Source organism: Ornithodoros turicata, chromosome 4 (genome assembly GCF_037126465.1).
Source record: "Ornithodoros turicata isolate Travis chromosome 4, ASM3712646v1, whole genome shotgun sequence".
In the NCBI taxonomy this organism is placed as follows: Eukaryota; Metazoa; Arthropoda; class Arachnida; order Ixodida; family Argasidae; genus Ornithodoros; species Ornithodoros turicata.
Window position 1 is genome coordinate 59,963,628 of NC_088204.1, and position 19,044 is coordinate 59,982,671.

General features: G+C 46.7%; 1 protein-coding gene across 1 annotated transcript; it reads left to right on the forward strand.

Annotated features, from left to right (window-relative positions):
- Positions 1–4,632: 4,632 nt before the first annotated feature.
- On the forward strand, positions 4,633–17,895 carry LOC135393247 (phospholipid scramblase 1-like). The gene is made up of 6 exons (XM_064623731.1): positions 4,633–5,065; positions 6,095–6,172; positions 6,245–6,384; positions 11,649–11,813; positions 17,459–17,620; positions 17,686–17,895. Exons 1-6 carry the CDS (start codon positions 4,831–4,833, stop codon positions 17,743–17,745), a joined length of 840 nt encoding a protein of 279 aa, XP_064479801.1. The 5' UTR covers positions 4,633–4,830; the 3' UTR covers positions 17,746–17,895.
- Positions 17,896–19,044: the final 1,149 nt, after the last annotated feature.

Consider the following 19,044-nt stretch of genomic DNA (forward strand, 5'->3'; position numbering starts at 1 on the left):
GATGATCCGTAACTCTGCACGTAAATCACTGGTGTGATAGGCAATCGATCTTGATTTCGTATTTGAACACCAAGGCATTTGTCACGAATGTTCGTAGAGCACAGTGAATGAACGGTTGCGACGTGCATGAGGGGCAACTAGCATAACCACGCATAATTTGATTAACGGCATATCAGAAATGTACAAGTTACGGCAATGCACTGTACAATTAAATGCCACTAACATGCCGAGTGACTCGTAAATTTTGTACGTAATACACTTAACATGATAAACCTGCATTACTTCCTTCAGTCACAAAAAAATAATCAAACTTGTCTTACCGTTCACCTTCAGTACGTCGGGAAGAGTGCAGACTTCCTCTCTGACGATTTCTGCGTCCTTTGGAGGTGCAGGGATTCCATGTCATGTTCGTCTTGCCGCTGTTGTGATGATGAGGTGGATCTGCCATTTCGTTCTCACATTAGCAGTTCGCCACAATCTGAATCTAAAGCATTCAAAATCCTCAAACTACCCCCTAGCGTCTTCGTGCCCTACGGTTGCAGTCCGAGAGAACACGCGTGGCCAGACAGACGCGATGTCTCCTCTGTCCTTCCTTCCTTATTATGGGTTTAGAGTGGTCAGCCTTCCTTCCTTCCTCCTTCCTTACTATGGGTTTAGAGTGGTCAGCCTTCCTTCCTTCCTCCTTCCTTATTATGGGTTTAGGTCATCCGTTTTTCTTTCTCCTCCGTTCGACTGCTTCCGTTGAGCGGTTCGCGCGTTCCGATGCTCGCTCCTCAGTCAAATGACTCTCGCCCAATCAGCGCGAAGGAAACTGACGCCAGTTTTTTAGACCAATGAGCATCCAAATATTTATACATATATTGCGCAGCCAATCAGAGATCTTCTGCGTACGCGCGTCGGTGGCGACAATATTTTGGAGGCGGTGCGTTTCACTTTAGAGCCGGCGGCTGATAAAGCCAAGCACCTGTCCCCCTTGCGGTTACTCTCTGAACTAAATGAATCGCAAAATTATTAAGAATCGTTCTAGCACTACTCCCATTCAAGGCAGCACTATCGTCAAGACAAGAATGTTCCTTGTCAAAAAGAAAAAAAAAACTACATGTAGATGGAAAGCATGACAGAACAGGTCAGGGCATGTCAGCGCATGTTTGTCAGACAACAAGGGGGAAAAAAGCAAAGAGAAACACTTGAAAACCAGCATCAAACTATTTCTAAACACACACACTCCTCTTATTCAAAAACAGTGCTCATCATAAATCCGTCCAGGACAATGCACACCATTTTTCTATTGCTACACTTTTTTCCAGTAACGGTCAATGCATTGCTACAGACACGTAAAACACTGCGTGACGACATCACATCCTGTCTGAAGAAGACAGCGGCAAAGACAAACACTCCTATTTTTTATTGAATCGCAAGGTTATTTCCTTTGTCCGACTCTTAATGACGATCACTTTTACAACAAAATTCAACAAAAAAAGCACCGTGCACGAATCTTGATCTGAGCGATTTTCACCCCAAGGCTCATCATGGTCATTAGAATCACAACACCAGTAAACTACCACTGCTCTTTTAAAATAATAAATGCGACCCCTCAACATCATCACCAGGCTTATGTAATACATTGCCCTTTCAATGCTCGTATACTCGTTGTCTGAGGCTACGCCTGCGAGCAAAAAGGCGCGAAAGCCTGCACTCTTAAAAATGAACTTCACCGCATAGCACGCTCATAGCCAACCATCATCTCGATTGATATCGTTATCTGCCCTGATTTGTTGAAAACGGGAGGCGTACGCCATTTTTGTGACAATTATGAACAGCATAAGTGTCACGGAAAAGGCGTACGCCCAGCGCTTTGAACAAATCAGGGCACATAGCGATATCTAGTTCTACTTCACCGCATAGCACGCTCCAAGCCAACCATCATCTCGAATGATATCGTTATCTGCCCTGATTTGTTGAAAACGGGAGGCGTACGCCTTTTTGTGACAATTATGAACAGCATAAGTGTCACAAAAAATTCCAGATGAGTGTTGCCTAGGAGCGTGCTATGCGGTGAAGTTCATTTTTAAGAGTGCACGCTCACATACCAGCATTTCTGCACAAATACTTATAACTGCATACAGCTTACTCCATCAACATATCAAGCAAAGTGAATACTGACACCCAACAACATATAACAAAAACAAACAAATTCAATCCTCATGAACTCTCCTCTGCCGAGCGGCTTTCTTCTGCTCTACCTGGATGCTGACTTTTCCCCCTCACCTACGTTCTGAGTAAAATCAGTGAAAGAAGAAAAGAACCGCGAAAAATTACACGCATTTGTACCCCAATAGCTGTAACTGCAAGAAACCGTAGTGCACGCTAATAAACTGAGAGACACCCATTTCTGCCACCAGATAATTCTTGCATAGTGCCACATACACAGTCGCATTGCCCTTGCGTAAAGAAAGCACAGGGCAGGCCTAAGTCGAACCGCTCAGGAATAATCGGAGAATCACCGCTTATCGCTACGCATCTAGCACAACATGACAGCAACAAGATATTAGCGAAGGGTAAAAATTGCAACACTACTGAACAAGCCCAGACATGCGACATGGCATTAAAAATGCTGCTCATCAGGGAAAAGACCTAAGCCTGCGACAGAAAATCATAGAGCATACACAACTTCATTTTTCTATTTTGCGTAAACTAAACGCGGTCTGCTTGGATAACGACGCACAAATTTTCTTAGGGAGCAGAGAAATATAGGAGTTCCTACTCCGTGCTCAGATACCAGAATTTCTGCTCAAAACTGCCTCAATTTCTGCCCCGTGACTGCTGTTGTGGTGGGCTCATTTGTTGTGTAACTAATTATTTTCGTTCTTAGCTATTGATGGTTAGCATATTTACTCTTGCTTTCCCAGCCTCTGTATTACGAGTGTTTTTCTCCTCGCATGTCCAGAGCTGTCCTAACCTGCCCAGACATGTCATGATGACGTCACAGGATGTCCGGAACTTGTGGTAACAGCTGAAGATGCTTTGCAACCTGCCTGTGTTCTCAGGCGCCCGGCGATGGTCAGCGGCCGTTCCAGACCGCTTTCTTCAAGATGCAATCGTTGATCTTCAACTAAACTCCTTCTCTCCCCTCTATCTCTATCTATTTTTTCTTTTTTATGGACACAGGTTGCCGCCAACGCACAGCTGGCCTGAACACGAGTTAGACGCTCCCCAATTAGTGTGATGACTCATTGAATGATGCTGATTAATGTGGGGGGTCCCAATTAGCTCTAATTAATTAATTAATCGTGTTTAAGGCTAGTTGTGCGTTGGTGGCAGTCTGTGTCAATTCCATACTACTGACACACGGACCGTTCGGTGAGGGAAGTCATTGAAGCTTATAATATTATCGAGCAAGGTGCTTCATGTATCAGCTCTCTGGGCGTTTCCTTGAACAGATTCGGAACGGGAATAGTTGGCTGAACCCTGATGATACAGGCTACTTTCCATTGCGTACGTAGATTTCGCATGACTCACTGGGCTAGCACATGTCCGCTTTCTCCGCTCCGAAACGTTACTGCACGGTCCCTATTGTTCCACGCTACTACAGTCGCAGTCACTGGGTGACTTTGCTTACAGTAGAGTTCTGCATTACGTACTAAGATCTCAGCGCTGTCGATGACACTAGGCATTTTTTTTTAAATTCCGCATTAGAGCCGCGAAGCAACTGCGGCTGCGAGCGTCGTACATACGTGGACAGATGGAGGACAGCAGGAAGGTGTGGGGGATATACGTGATTAGTATGCGTCCTGGGCCGACTTTAGGGGGAACTGTGCTGACATTCGCCTGGAAAGTGTGTCGGAGAACCCAGCGAAAACCTGAGGCAGCACATCCGGTGCGGGAGATTCAAACCCCCGTCACGTCCCAGTCTCGTAGTGGAAACCGACCGTCCTAACCACAATGCCAAGGGGGCTGGTACACTACAGGTGAGGAGTGACTTTTTCGGTGTTAAACCCGATTCCGCACGGTTGGTGGTGGTGGTGGTGGTGGCGATAGGGCTTGCCGTATTCCGCACGGTTATTCAACCCCCTAACTGACCTCCAACCAATTCGGGTTAAACCCGATTTCTCTCCGAATTCCATTCACTGTGAAATCCTCAAGTGACATTCCCACTGAAGACGAACGAAGGTCGCCATGTGTAACACATGTAAGAATGGGTCCCTTACGTTCTCAGAAACACACCCACGTGTGTAAGCACTGTCCACGCCTTCGTGAATTAGCGCTGGTAGGTCGCGCGCGCACACACACAAAAAGCATTAGGAAAGGACTTAATAGTGAAGAGGAGAAACAGAAACACCCGATAACATCCGAAGGTACAATTATCACCCGATTTCTCCCCGAATTACAGATTTAAAAATAGCTCACGATTCACCCCCCCTTCCCCCCCACGAATCTGAGAAAGGCATTTAATCCGAAAAAGTCACTCCCTAACTATAGGTAAAAACTTGCTAAAACTTGAACGTACAGAGCAATTCGTTCCGAAGTCGCTGGCAAGCTTTTCGCAGTTCTCGCGTCTCTTTTATTTTCATTTACAGATCAAGCACATTTTGTTTTGGTGCCTTTGGATATGACGTAAACCGATCCGTGACATCTGGAGCGCGGGGCGGGTGGCACGATATCCAGCGCGAGCTTTGAGATAGTTGCAACGATCTGGTTCATACCGCGTTCAGCATCCCTATTCTACTACGCATCCCAATCGAATATTATTTCATGGAATAGTAAGTGCGTCGTCTACCGACGCCGTCGCAGCGACAGTTTGGAATAAGTACATCCGCCTTCCTATTCGTGATGAAAGGACCGCAGCCAGAGCCAATGTCCCCAACGGGACCCAGCCCGGTTGCAAACGCTGTAACAGTGCGCCCTCCTGGACTCGTGCCCCGCCCTGGTGGTCCGGCGACGGCTGGCCTTAGCGTCGTCCCAGTCTGCCAGCCTCTTGCTCCGCCGTCAATGTGCCCTCCTGGTCTGGAGTACCTGGCGATTATCGACCAACTTATAATCAGTCAGCAAATTCAGCTGGTCGAAGGTAAGTTTCACTTTCAATTAAACCCTTTTTCATGCTGGGGTGTAGTTTCGTAGACGTGTAGTTCCATAAGTTAGCTGACTCACTCAATATCCATACCTAGGTCCTTCATATTCAGGCAACAAAGAGAAAAAAAAAATCATAAAAAATAGACATAAATAAAGAGCCACGATGCGTGTTTCCGTGTTTATTGTCTTTTCGATCATTCTCGGGGGTTCTGTATATGGCAGTTTTTCCCGAACTCCGCAAGCACACGACCCATCAAACATATACAATATAGGTTTACGACTCCCCTCCCCCTCCCCCCGCAGGTCGCAAAATTCACTCTGGGCTAGACACCATAACAAAGACTAGTAGACATACACACCCAACAGGAATGTTCCCATTGACAACAGTGAGCTTGCTTGTTGGGGCACTTTGTTGGGACCCTTTTGGAGCCGCGACTCACATATTGAGAAGCACTGAAGTATGGATATCCAGTACGACCAGCTTGCCTGATTTCTCGTCGTTTTACGTGGCAAACAGAAGTTTACATTTCTATAGACTTCAACTTATTTGTAAACAAATGACGTCATAGTGTTCGACGGCGCCACCAATTTGGTAGACGAACTACGCTCGAATAAGCTAAGGCCGAAGAAAGTCGCACCAGAAAGCCATGGTCTTGAGTGGATTACGATGGCCCCTGAACGGGACGCGACCCTCGGTCCGGCTTTGCGTTCAATACAAGGCAGCGAACAAGAGCCCATTCGTGGAACCCAGCCTCCTCCTTCCGATTTCTTGCGGTTTCAATGCGTCTACCAAAGTCATGATGACATTTCTCGGGTAGAGGTCTATATTATTAGTCTTTTGCTGTTATTGCGTGATGTAACGACTACCGGTGCGTGCAGCGATTTATCTAGACCCCCCCCCCCCCCGCCAAACTAAATTTTCACCTGCTTACATCCGGGTACCCCCGGGATACTTTACGGATGTGAAAATGCGAGTGCACCAGCAGGGCAGTGGTCACATCCCGTGCCATGGTTCATATTTCAGTGCTGACCGGGTTCGAGCAGAAGAACAAATACGTCATAAAGAACTCTATGGGCCAGTTTGTCTACTTCGCGGGCGAAGGCAAGTATCTGTTCGCTTCGCTAGAACACCTTTCGCGCTTGCTCTGAGTTAACGTGTTACCGATTGTTACAGAAACTGACTTCTGCACGCGCATCATCTTTGGGGGCATCCGACCTTTCGAAATCAGGATCTACGACATCCGGGGCGCCGAGGTGATCCGGTGCTTCAGACCGCTACGTTGCGACTCTTGTTGCTTTTTCTGCTGTCTACAGGTTTGCTACAGTGAAATACATTCTACGGAAACGGAAATGCTAGTCAGATATGTTTGGAAGATTTGTACCGGTCCCTCTTTCAAGTCGTGCTAACTCCAAAAGAGTGTAGTTTACCCGCTGCCGTTCGCGAGTGTTTCGCGTGTTGGACGGAGGTCTTTCCGTGCAATATGTATACAGGGTGTCACAGAAAACGTGTCATTGAATTATAATAAAAAACCTACGCCACCTAGAATCATGCGGTCAATGGCATTTCTTCTTACTAGGTTTTTTGCCGCCTCCTGATGTGAATGTCACGTAACGTAAGTTTCATTATGTAAATTGTTGCGAACCGAACTCGGAAATTTGCCAAGTAAAGGTCACTTTTTTACACCACCAATGTGAAGAGCGTGCCGAATTTACTCATATTCATGATAATTGACAGGAATATTGAGGAGCTATCCCATCGGAAAAAAATAGCCGAACATCATGCTTTTCGGGGCACCAAGAGCATATCGCTTGATGACTTTTTGAGCGCAGTCGTTGTTAGTCCGACGAAAGGAGGTGGCAAACCCATCCCACAGAGCGATAGCAGAAAGCGGTAACACAGGCATGGCTCTTCACATTGGTGGCGTAAAATGTGACCGTTCATTTCGCAAAAATTGACATAATTAAACTTGCGTTACATGATATTGACATCAGGAGGTGGGAAAGACCTAGTAAGAACAAATGAAGTTCACCGCATGATTCTAGGTGGCGTAGTTTTTTTTTTTAATTATTATAATGCAATGACATTTTCTGGGACACCCTGTGTGTACTGCTTGTCACACGGTTGTCTGAAATCAGCTCCCCGTGGCTGATCCCATCTGAGATCTCGAGGTGTTGCAAGATCATTTATTTCGAGTAAGAAACACGTACAGCATACGGTCCACTTTTAAATACAACATTGGAACTACATTTTCGAGGGCAATCAAGGAAACCTGGGCTGGAGAACTACTGACAGGCGATTTCAGACAACCGTGTCGCGAGCAGTTCTTTCATTGGTACGGTGAGGGGCGACGTGATGCAGACCGTGACGTCAGCCTGCCGAATGGGTGCTATTGTTTCACGCTATCACATCGGTAGATCCAAGGAATGAGGGTTATTCCAAGGCGCAGTGAAGTGACATTTGAGATTGTTCGAAAAGTGCAAAAATTTCACCTGTCGGAATACGAGGCGCCATTAGATTGATAGCAATGCATTTATGACACCCATTCCGTTTGTGTCAGTGTCAAGGCAACACCATCCTTCATTCTGCTAGATATTTTTGCCCCCTAATCACTCAACCTATATGAGAAGCGACCATGCATCGTTGAGCGGTGTTTTATTATTGTACAGTTCCATTTACAAGAAGAGCTCGAAAAAATCGGTTCGTATAGAGGGCCTGAATACTAGCTGGGTCATTAAAGGCCAAATCACCCAAAGGTCGTGCTCCACCCCCCTCAGTTTTGCTTCCAAAAATTATCATGGACTCCTTATTGCAAATAAAGATATTTTCCAGAGTTTTACTGGACAATGTTGAACCGTTGTCGATTTAGGCGTCGTCAGAATCTCGAAAACCATGCTACGAAAAAAGTTACCTACTGAGCAGGGTTTTGAGTCTAGGTGGACTTTAGTGGCATAGAACGAAAGAGCGTGGCCCTAACATTCTGCCAATATCAAGTTCTTTCCTCGTGTTTCATGTTCGGCCAGCGAAACAGGGCTGCTTTTTGGCGCAATTTCTTACAACTTTGCGCCTTGCTAAGGGCACTTTTCGCACGCGCTGGAAAGGACAAATAAATTCAGCGTGTTCTGTACCTTCCATACTTCAAAATCATATGTTTTGAAGGCCGACCACACAATACTTTTTGCCCCATTTAATCCCAAATACCGTACTTTTGGTAAAGTTGTCCATTTTCAACGCCATTTTTGAAAATGAAGGGGTCGGCCGAGAACAATCCAAATGGATGGAGATGACAGATCAATATCTATACTAAAGCATATAAAAAATTGAGAAGGTACTTTTTGATAAGGGCGAGAAAATATTTTTTATATCCCACCCACTCTACACGTAGTTACGCTGAACGGCGCACGGGTGGGTCGCGAGGCTTGGTTCGGATAACGTTTTTCCGTGCGGTGAAGTTTTCCTATCCGTTATGGAGGACCAGAACAGACATATTCAGCTAAGTCACATCTATGCTACTACCGCGTACTAGGCCGAGACGTTCATGTGGCGCTAGCTAATCAATCCACACTGAACTGCTGGCTGCTGCTGATCACCCAAGCAGGCTGGAATGATAAAAACAGTTTATTTGCAATTTAGACAATCTACATTTTATTTTCGCGATTGTAACAGTTTGAAGTAAGAGCAAAAAGATACCCACATAAATGAATGCACAACGGTTTCATTATTATTTCATATTTTCTTTTGAAACGTTAAAAAGCAAGGGCGACCATTGGTAGGGTATCTCATTAGAAGTGACCACTACAGTTTCCTCTGTACGGCGAAGATATAGGTCTTGAACGCTGCTCCGACTGGAGTTTCCGTGCGTCCCACGCACTTTCATACCGCAGTCCTTCCTTTTGCACGCGCGCATTTGCTGACGTTCCTACTTCGGCCATTGTTCAACACAACGACTTCAGCAAGAAACTTGGAGCAATAACAACCTCTTCGGTTACCCGGCATGCATCACATGTGAGAAAGACGATCATAAAACAATCATCTGAGCCGCGGATAAGCTCTCCTAAGCAGATTTCAAGGCCGGTTAAAGGCCGGTTAGGTTAAAGGTTACGTGGATGTACGAGCGCGTTTTTGGACGCTAAAATGCAGCAAAAGCCATCTGCTCACAACGTGACCTGCGTTGCTATTAACCATAAAAAACGCGCATTTGAAAGGTTAGTATGGTTTGCTCATAATGTTCCTTGTGAGTGTGAAATCATCGCTGTCGTTTCTCATGACTACCACTTTAAAACGTGGCGAATGAAAGACTCTAAGAAACACCTACTAACAATACTTACCAGTGCACTGATAGCAAAAAAAAAACTACACAGTTTATCAACAAAAGGGCTGACAAAAAAGAGGACATGCTCATATCCGCCCGCAGGACGCGGCTTGTGAAACCTAGGCACGCGATCTGTTCGCGCGCCTCACAGGGAGCCGTCTCGTGCGGTGTTCGCGTAACCATGTGGGACATAAAAAATATTTTCTCGCCCTCTTCAAAAAATACCTTCTCAATCTTTTTATATGCTTTAGTGTAGATATTGATCTGTCATCTCCATCTATTTGGATTGTTCTCGGCCGACCGCTTCATTTTCAAAAATGCCGTTGAAAACGGCCAACTTTACCAAAACTACGGCATATGGGATTAAATTGGGCAACAAGTACTGTGTGAGCGGCCTTCAAAACATGTGATTTTGAAGTATGGAAGGTACAGAACACGCTGAATTTATTTTTTCCTTCCAGCTTGTGCAAAAAGCGCCCTTAGCAAGGCGCAAAGTTCTAAGAAATAGCGCCCGAAAGCAGCCTTGCTTCTCTGGCCAAAAATGAAACACGAGGGAAGAACTTGATATTGGCGGAATGTTAGGGTCACGCTCTTTTATTCTATGTCACTAGAGTTCACCTAGACGCAACACCGTGATCAGTAGGTCACTTTTTTCGTAGCATGGTTTTCGCGATTCTGATGAACTTTGACCCCGCCTAAATCGACAACGGTTCAACATTGTACAGTAAAACTCGGGAGAATATATTTCTTTGCAATAAGGAGTTCACTTTGTACCTGAGTTCAGCTCACTGAGTTCACTTCACTTTGTACCTGAAGAAGCGTGGACCTCCACGCGAAAGCTTGTACAAATTAAACTTAAACAAAAATCTTCAGTGTCGGTTTCTGTATTCTGTTTATGTGATCTACAGGACTTGACTCCCGTCTTCGTATACGATCCAATAAGGAGTCCATGATAATTTTTGGAAGCAAAACTGAGGGGTGTCGAGCACGACCTTTGGGTGATTTGGCCTGGAATGACACAGCTCCCTCTCTGTAGGGTGAACACAACCGCGTCGTCTGCTACGAATCTCCGCCATCTTGAAACCCACGCAGAGTTCGCGATGCGCTACACGCTATATTTTAGAGAAGTAAATATAGCGGAGGAGGTTTGTGAAAGTGGGTGAAATCGGAACACAGCATTCATCCACGGTGAGGGTGGGCTTCGGCGTTCCATTCTGCAAAGTGTGACTCCACCTTACAGAGAGAGAGAGAGAGAGAGAGAGCTGCTATCCAGGCACCCTGCGTATGGTGGACCACCATAACCTACCATTCTACCCTACTATACCCGACGGTTGTCTGCCGAGTAGCCACACCTTGGAGGCGAGGCGCAATCTGCTTGCGGTGAAGTAATGAGCCCAGCGTGACGGTATAGCAGCAGCAGCGTTGCGAGCAACAGTGACCGAGCCCTGATCGCACACCCATCTCGTTTATATCACGGAGACACACCAATCTCATTGATTCTCTTACGGCATTTCTGAAGGAAGTTGAGAAAGGCATGCAAGCCGAAAGATCGTGACCATTACTTTTTTTAAGTATCTTAATTCAAAACAGATATGCTGGACACTGACCAGATAGCACATATTAACAAATCAGCAACTTGCAACAGCAACCAGCAGCTGTTTGCTCTTTTGTTTGTCTCTTCACTTGCATACCTTCTGTTTGCATGAAAGAACACTATGATTTCAAAATTCTTCTCCGTCATGCAGGCTCGAAGGATTGCGCTGACGAGATTCCCAAATTAAGTAACCGCTCCTCGGCTGCACTGCTTTGCCCAGCGTTATAATTAAGAAGTACAGAAATTGGAAATGATCGCAAAGCACTCAGGTCAGGTTCCCTAGCCGAAGTGCGCCACCTGTTCATGACGGTTGTCGCTTATGATATTTCTTGTTCAATGAGAAAAAAAAAAAAAAATGCTCCGAAAAAGAGTAAGACGTTACTGAAAAAAAAAAAAAAAGGAACTGAGTTACAGATAGAAGTGCCTCCATAAAATGTATGTACTATTTCACTCAAGACGCACGAAAAGTATCTAAGTACACGTCTTCTTTACTTCACAACCCTGAGTGAAACATCTACGGAGGGGCCCTTTACAACTGATTTAACATGAAAGGTTGTTACATGATACATGATGATATACATGATATGATACGCGGCCTAGCAGACACGCAGGTATTGAGACAACGGGTATCGGTTCAGGTGCCAGATAGCACCACCTTTTTTTTTTCCTCGCAGGAGATGGAAGTCCAGGCCCCGCCAGGAGTGCCAGTCGGTTACATTCAACAAGATTGGTCCGTCATCTTCCCCATGTTCACGTTGATGAATGCACGGAGAGAACCCTCGCTCAAAATCAAAGGCCCTTTCATCACAAGCAGCTGTTTGGGAGACGTTAAATTTGAAGTGAGTGTCTTGTGGGGCAAATGAGCCGGGGGAGACTTGAGCACACAAGGCCTTGTAGTCAATTTTGCAATCTATATTACGAGAAGATAAAATAGCATCTGTTTAACAGAATTGTCGCAGGCGTAGCTCTATCCTGAGGGTATCCTGTATCACATAGGGAGTTGCAGCAAAGTCTGCACGGCGCCATTTTGGGCTCAAACAGCCACGGGTCCAACAGTAGGTTGTTTCATCATCGGGTTCTTCACGGTGTTTCAAGCGGTATATGACCTAAAGGAAGCTATAAAACCTGTCGGAAATCCACAGAAAAACTCGAAACCATGTATCTAAAAGTGCCACCGTCGTCTACTAAACTATATACCGCTCGTTGCATAGTTTGAGGCTTCGACGTTGCTGCTTACTCGCGCCACCTGACCCGCAGAAACGGGTCTGTAACACGCTTATGATCACGACCCATTAGATTATAGCGATTACGTCATTCGCACTCCTTCCCGAGCCAAAATTTGGAAGTTATAGCGGTGGCGCTGCTAATTTTACTTCCTCATTTGCTATAATACCTGGTAGTTGAGCTAATTTTTATACGACCAGTACATGTCCCACAGGGTATACGTTCTTGGTAAGGCTGCGAATTGATTACCATCATTCTTGATCAGGATATTTAATATAACCGAGTAAACCTGTGTAGTACAAGTTCAATACAATTCAATACACCTACGTTTTTCATGGAAGCTGTTGCTCCGGTGGTGGTGCTAATGAAAGAGCTTGCCGTTGTCTGCCTCACAGAGGTGGACAACATCACGACCAGAGCTCACGGAATGTGCGTCCTATGCTCTGGGTCCTGTGGGCTTAATCGCTTCATCGTCGTTACGGTCGTTACAAGCTAACGAGTGGCGGGAAATTCAAAAAGGTGGGCACGTGACAAATTGTGCGTGACGTGTACCACGGCCTTCACGTATCGCGCGAAGAACGCCGTGCACGTGTTTCATCACTTCCTGTCCGCCTTTTTGAATTTCCCGCCTCTCGTTAGCTTGTAACGACCGTAACGACGATGAAGCGATTAAGCCCCCATGTTTGATTCTGCACGGTCAAAACAAACTCTCGCCATCCTATTATGATGGAGATTTGGCGGCGTGGCACCCCTGGTGTATCGAAGAGCTGCGCCTATACCATGGTTGGCAATTGGCACAATCTAGCAAGGGGAGAGGTTATGGCTGAATCGGCTCGCCGCTGTTGGCCGCACAGAAGCGGACGACGTCACGACTATGGAAAAAAAAAAGGGTCGAAGGGTGGGTAATAGGTTTATAGGTAGTGCTCACGTCATGGCCAACCAGCACTCATTCTGTCTTCCGATTGTTGAAAACTGGATGCATACGTAAATATCTATAGTAGCGCAAATCACGCGGTCATCTAAAATGATCCTGGTCGTGGTGTAACTACTCGCCGTGGTCGTTGAAGGAAAATGGCCACTGAAGATTCCGCCACAGCGGCCTATCCAATGGAGAAGTTGCACGCCGAATGGCCGCTATGCGCGTCTGTCTGCCAACCTTCATAAGTTTTAGCATACAGAAAGCATCTACCGTGACGAAAAAAAAAAAAAAAAAGGCGAAAGCAATTCCATATGTGTTTTCGTACGACTGTGCGTATTTCTTGGTCCCATGTTAGCGCCACGGAGCAACTCTGGCTATGAGCGGGGTACAGATGAGAGAGGACAGCAGGAAGGAGTGGGGACAGGGGTATGTGCCCTGGGCCGACCTTAAGGGGAACTGTACCGCCATTGCTATGAAAAGTGTGCCGGAAAGCCGAGGGAAAACCTCGGACAGCACAGCCGGTCGTAGGATTCGAACATGCCACCTCCCAATCGACCGTGCGTGGTATGAACACCGTCCTGGTGCGGTCGAGAGTAGAAAAGTAATTAGGTAATTAAGTAATACGTAAATTTGCGAATGCCAGCCACATGTAATAACCGTAATAACTCGTACACTGGAGTTTCATCACCTGTCATACCACTTGCCGATGTACGGTGTGCGTTTGTTTGGTGCTTGCTTGTTCGCTCATCACGAGCCTGACAGCGCGGCACTCTTCGAGCCATGAGGTGACACGAGGTTCAGAAACTGCCCTCAAGCGATCACTTCTGGCAAAATCTTCATCTTGTCCTGACCCCACGTCAAAGCTCGCCATCTTCAGGTCATATGACCTTGTTTACCTTCTGTTTTGACGCTGACATTTAAGTGAAAGTTACACGGTGCGTTTTACTCGGTGTCGTAGTTTATTCCTGCACGTTCTTTGTGCATCACATCGGCTGAGTGAGCATTAGCACCGGCGTCGTTATGACATCGTTGTGAATGGTGAGCAGTACGGGGCCACGTGCGCAAGCCGACCTGTTTCACTGCAGGACTATTGGATAAAACGTGTTGCTGTCGAAAGCAGTTACAAAACGGCTGTAAACGACCTGTGTTTTCGAGGACCCTTGACAGCTTCAATGCCATTTCAGGAGCCGTCATCGAGTCGAGGAGCACCTGCACGAATGGTGATCCAGAATGGCCGTTTACATCGTCCAATTACAATTCAGCTCGATTGTCATTCGATTGTCATTCGTTTGAAGGACGATTGAAACGCCCGTGTGACAGCGCTATAATACTTCGTATATGCGTGTACGAGGGTGGTTCCATAAGTTTCCGGCCCGACGTAGAAAATGCGCGCGAATTTTAAAATGCGATCAAGGACGCGTGGCGCAGTCTGTTGGAGGGCCGGAGCACCACCCTCAACCCTCTCCATGCTTTTGTCGGTTGGAGAGCGGCATTTCAAACAGCCAGGGTGCACTCTTCAGTTAAAATGGAAAAAATCGAGTACCGCGCTGTGATAAAATTCTTGACAAAAGAGGGACTTTCGCCTAAAGAAATTAAAGCGCGACTGGACAACGTGTACAGGGAAGCCTCTCCGTCGTACACAATGGTAAAAGACTGGGCTAAGCAGTTTCGACTGGGGCAAGAGTCCATTGAAGATGATCCACGCGATGGTCGTCCAGTCGAAGTGGTGACACAAGAAAATTTGTCTTTTGTCGAGGAGGAAGTGCTGAGCGACAGGCGTCTGAAGGTGAAGGAAATCTCAGAAAGGCTGGGGCTTTCCAAAACAACCGTTTTTCGCATCATCAGCGAGGATCTTTACATGAAAAAGGTCAGTGCGAGATGGGTGCCACGACTTCTCTCGTCAGTTCAAAAGCAACAGCGCGACGTCTGTGCCAAAAAGACTTTGGAGTTCGGTTCTCTCAAGTGAACGAAGAAGACATTATTGAAGTCAATTGTCACGGGGATGAGACTATGGTGCTCTTATGATCCCCTTTCGAAAAAGGAGTCGATGGAATGGCGCAAACCAGGAGAAGCACCCCCAAGAAAAGCCAAGGTCACACAATCCACAAAGAAGATAATGGCAACAATATTTTGGGATTGTCACGGGATCCTCCTCATCGACTTCAAAGAGAGGAACACCATATTGAATGCGGCTTATTATGCTTCACTCCTGCACCGGCTGCGAGACGCCATCAAGGAAAAGAGGCGCGGCAGGTTGAGTCGAGGTGTCCGGTTGCTCCAGGACAATGCCCCTGTCCACACGACTTCTGTTGCCAAGGCTGCACTGAAGGAGTGCGGCTTCGAAGAAATCCACCACCCACCCTGCAGTCCAGACTTGGCACCGAGTGACTACTTCCTGTTCTCAAACTTGAAGAGTGATCTCAGAGGACAGATTTCAAAACGATAGTGAGGTGCAAGAGGCAGTTTTCCAGCATTTTGCGAACAAAACTTCGGACTATTTTTCAAGGGTATAAGAATGCTGGTTGAAAGGTGTCAAAACTGCATCGAAGTTAAGGGTGACTATGTCGAAAAGTGATGCACTTGTTTCGTCTCTATGACTATTAAAAGTTGGTCGGGCCGGAGACTTATGGAACCACCCTCGTACGCCCCTCGTCCTAAAAAAAAAAAAAAAAAACGAAAAATCGGGAGATAACGCGACATTCTTCCGAGGGGCATTAAAGTACGAAAACTTCTTCGCGCAAAAGCTCAAGAGTAGAGAGAGAGAGAAAAATACCTCCTAGGGATGAAAAGCGCGGTCCCTTGACAGCAATGCGAAAGGAACGAGATTGGACGGGTGGGGCCCATTATCGGCGTTTCGTGGGCCACAGCGAGTCCACATGAGCCTCTTTGCTTGAATCACATCAAAGTCTCATCAAGCAGAATCAAGCGCATTTCAGCCGTGCATTGATCTCATCAATGGCCTACGCTCTTAAAAATGAGCTTCATCGCATAGCACGCTCCTAACCAACCATTATCTTGAATTATACCGTTACCTGCCTTGATTTGTTGAGAACAGGAGGCGTACGTCTTTTTGTGACACTTATACAGTTCATAATTGTCGCAAAAAGGCGTAAGCCTCCAGTTTTCAACAAATCGGGGCAGATAATGATATCCTTCTTGATGATTGTTGGCTATGAGCTTGCTATGCGGTGAAGCTCATTTCTAAGAGAGTATCTTACTCAAAAGTCGCCATTTTTTTCTTGTGTCTGCTTCACGTCCACATCGTCACAAACGGGGGTGCTGCTTACACTCCAAAACCAGAACTTCACCGCGTAGCACGCTTAAGGTCAACCATTGTACAGAATTATACTTTATCACTGTTGATTTGGTGAAAATGGGAGGCGTACGGCCTCGGGACACTTATGCAGATATGTTATTATTTTTAGCCCGTCCAACTCCAACTCCAGATATGTTAGCTGTCCCGAAAAGGCGTACGCTCCGCGCGTTCCGCAAATCAAAAGTGATAAAGGTATCATTCTGTGCTGTCGTTGGCATTCAGCGTGCAACGCAGTGAAGTTCTGTTTTTAGAGTGTACAGCAACGCGACATGCGGGTTATGCAGTTGTGTTGTATAAGTTGCACCACCTGATTGCGGAGATCCGAAAAAACAAAACAAAACAAAAAAAAGGAACGCGCACAGGAGAAAATGGCGGTTTTTCAGTGAGGTAGGCAATTGGGTGAGATTTTGCTTTTTTTAATACGTTAGCATTAGTTCTTGCTACGAAAGGATCGCGGCGTGGTCTGTCTGTAGCCGCGGAAGTGGAGAGGCCGTGAACTGGCGTGGCGCGCAGGCGCGGTGAGTGGAAAGGGAAGAAGGGAAAGGATGCGCATGAATAGCGCGGCGCGGCGCGCCGGCAGTGCATCTGTGGTCGCTGTGGTGGTCGACAGGTTCACGCGTGTCTGCGTGGGCGCGCCATGGGTTATGAAAGCTGTGCGGAGGAGTGACGCCGCCGCCAAGTTGAATCGGAGGAAGCCCGAAAGGTTTGGCTGCGGATGCTGTCTTGCGTTAGCGTTGTGTAGGGTCGTGTGAAGGGTTGTGTAGCGTTGTGAAGGGGAATTCAAAGGGTTTTCAAATTTTAAGGCTAACGCATTTCTGTCGGATCCACCAATGGATCGACCATGAATTTTTTCTTCAGGACCGCAACGGTTGCAATGAACTCCAACGAAAGCTCGGGAAAGTTTCGGGTGAGATAACAGGTGCGATCGAAATGTGCGACGATTGCTAGACAAACCCTATAGTTTTTGTGTGCCCCTTCAACGTCATCCTATGCCGTGCAAGTCATTTTTCTCCGCACATGGGCAGGTGTGGACCGTGGACTGGCGTCACAAGATCGGCCTCCTCTCAAAAAACTGGTCGGGGGCTCTGCGAGAGATGTTTACTTCGGCCGACAACTTCAGCATCTCTGTTCCCATTGACTTAGATGTGAGGATGAAGGCTACGCTTATTGGATGTACATTGCTCATTGTGAGTAGTGTGGCTACGGTATCCTGCGTTTTGCGTTTTTCTTACGCTTTCCCCTTTCTTTGCAGGACTTCATTTTCTTCGAAGGCAGTCGGAGTCCGGACCTGCCGGGAAATTTGTTTAATTAAGGACACCGTTCATACTTGGACAGTTGGTCACGGCTATCTATTCCGCTTGACAATTAGCAAATTTTCACTATTTATTGTAGAGGAGCTTGTTTATTCCAGATAAAAATTAAAATGCCTCTGGCAGATCATTAATACCCAGGGTTACAGTGATAGAGCAGTATACGGCTTCGTCTTAGCTTTTACTCCCGAAATACTGTATGTAGCGTCGTCGACGACGAAGTTTTTCATTCTTACTAACTCGCTCTTTGAGCGGCAATAAACACTTGTTCGACTGCATCAGCTGAGGTCGGTGGTCATTGTGGTTAGCTCCCACAATCCGGTGACACGAACTTTCGAACTGCCAATCCATCTTCGAACATACACCCCTGGCATTCTGGACCGCGGCGGTGATCCTACAGCGATCACTGGGCAGCAGCAACCAGCCAGTGCATTGCCCTCTGCAGTCTCATTACGCCGTCCGACTGCCTCCATTCTGGCCAAGCAGCCCACATGTGGAACGCAAGTGGAACACCTGTGCTTCGGAGCGACGCAGTCTGAAGCAGCTTCTAACCGCGGAAGGGCTTGATGATACAAGACCTTCCCAGCCGCTCCGACAAATGCAAGCCCTACTCGGTGACCGCGCGCAGGCATTCAACATGGCCGTGGCTGAAGGAACGCTTCCTACAGTGCCTACACTCTTAATGAACCTCACCACATAGCACGCTCCTAGCCAACCATCATCCCGAATTACGACGTTCTCGCACTAGATTTGTTGAAAACTGGAGGCGGAGCCTATTTTGTGCCATTATGCACGGCAATAGGCTCCGCCTCCCGTTTTCAACAAATCAGGGGCGAGAACGTTGTCGTTCGGGATGTGGTGAAGTTCATTTCTAGGAGTGTACACTAAGGAAAAAAGAGTAAAATGGGGAGTAATTGCAGCTTCTGGTCCCGTACACTGCAATACACTCCCCATTTTAGTCCCCTAAATCCAACATTTACTCCACGGGACTGTGAATCGGCACTTAACTTCACAAAGGGTCTTCAGAGTGCAACAGTCTACGTAAATATGTGCTCTCGGTCAATTTGATGGCATGAGGCTGCACTCTTAGAAATGAACTTCACCGCATAGCACTCTCCTGACCAACAATCATCTCGACTGATATGATTTGTTAACAACGGGAGGTGTACGCCTTTTTTGTGACACTTATACTCTTCATAATTGTCACAAAAAAGGCGCACGCCTCCTGTTTTAAACAACCGCACGTGTGCCCGGGCGACGCAGTCTGCAGCAGCTTCTAACCGCAGAAGAGCTTGGTGATA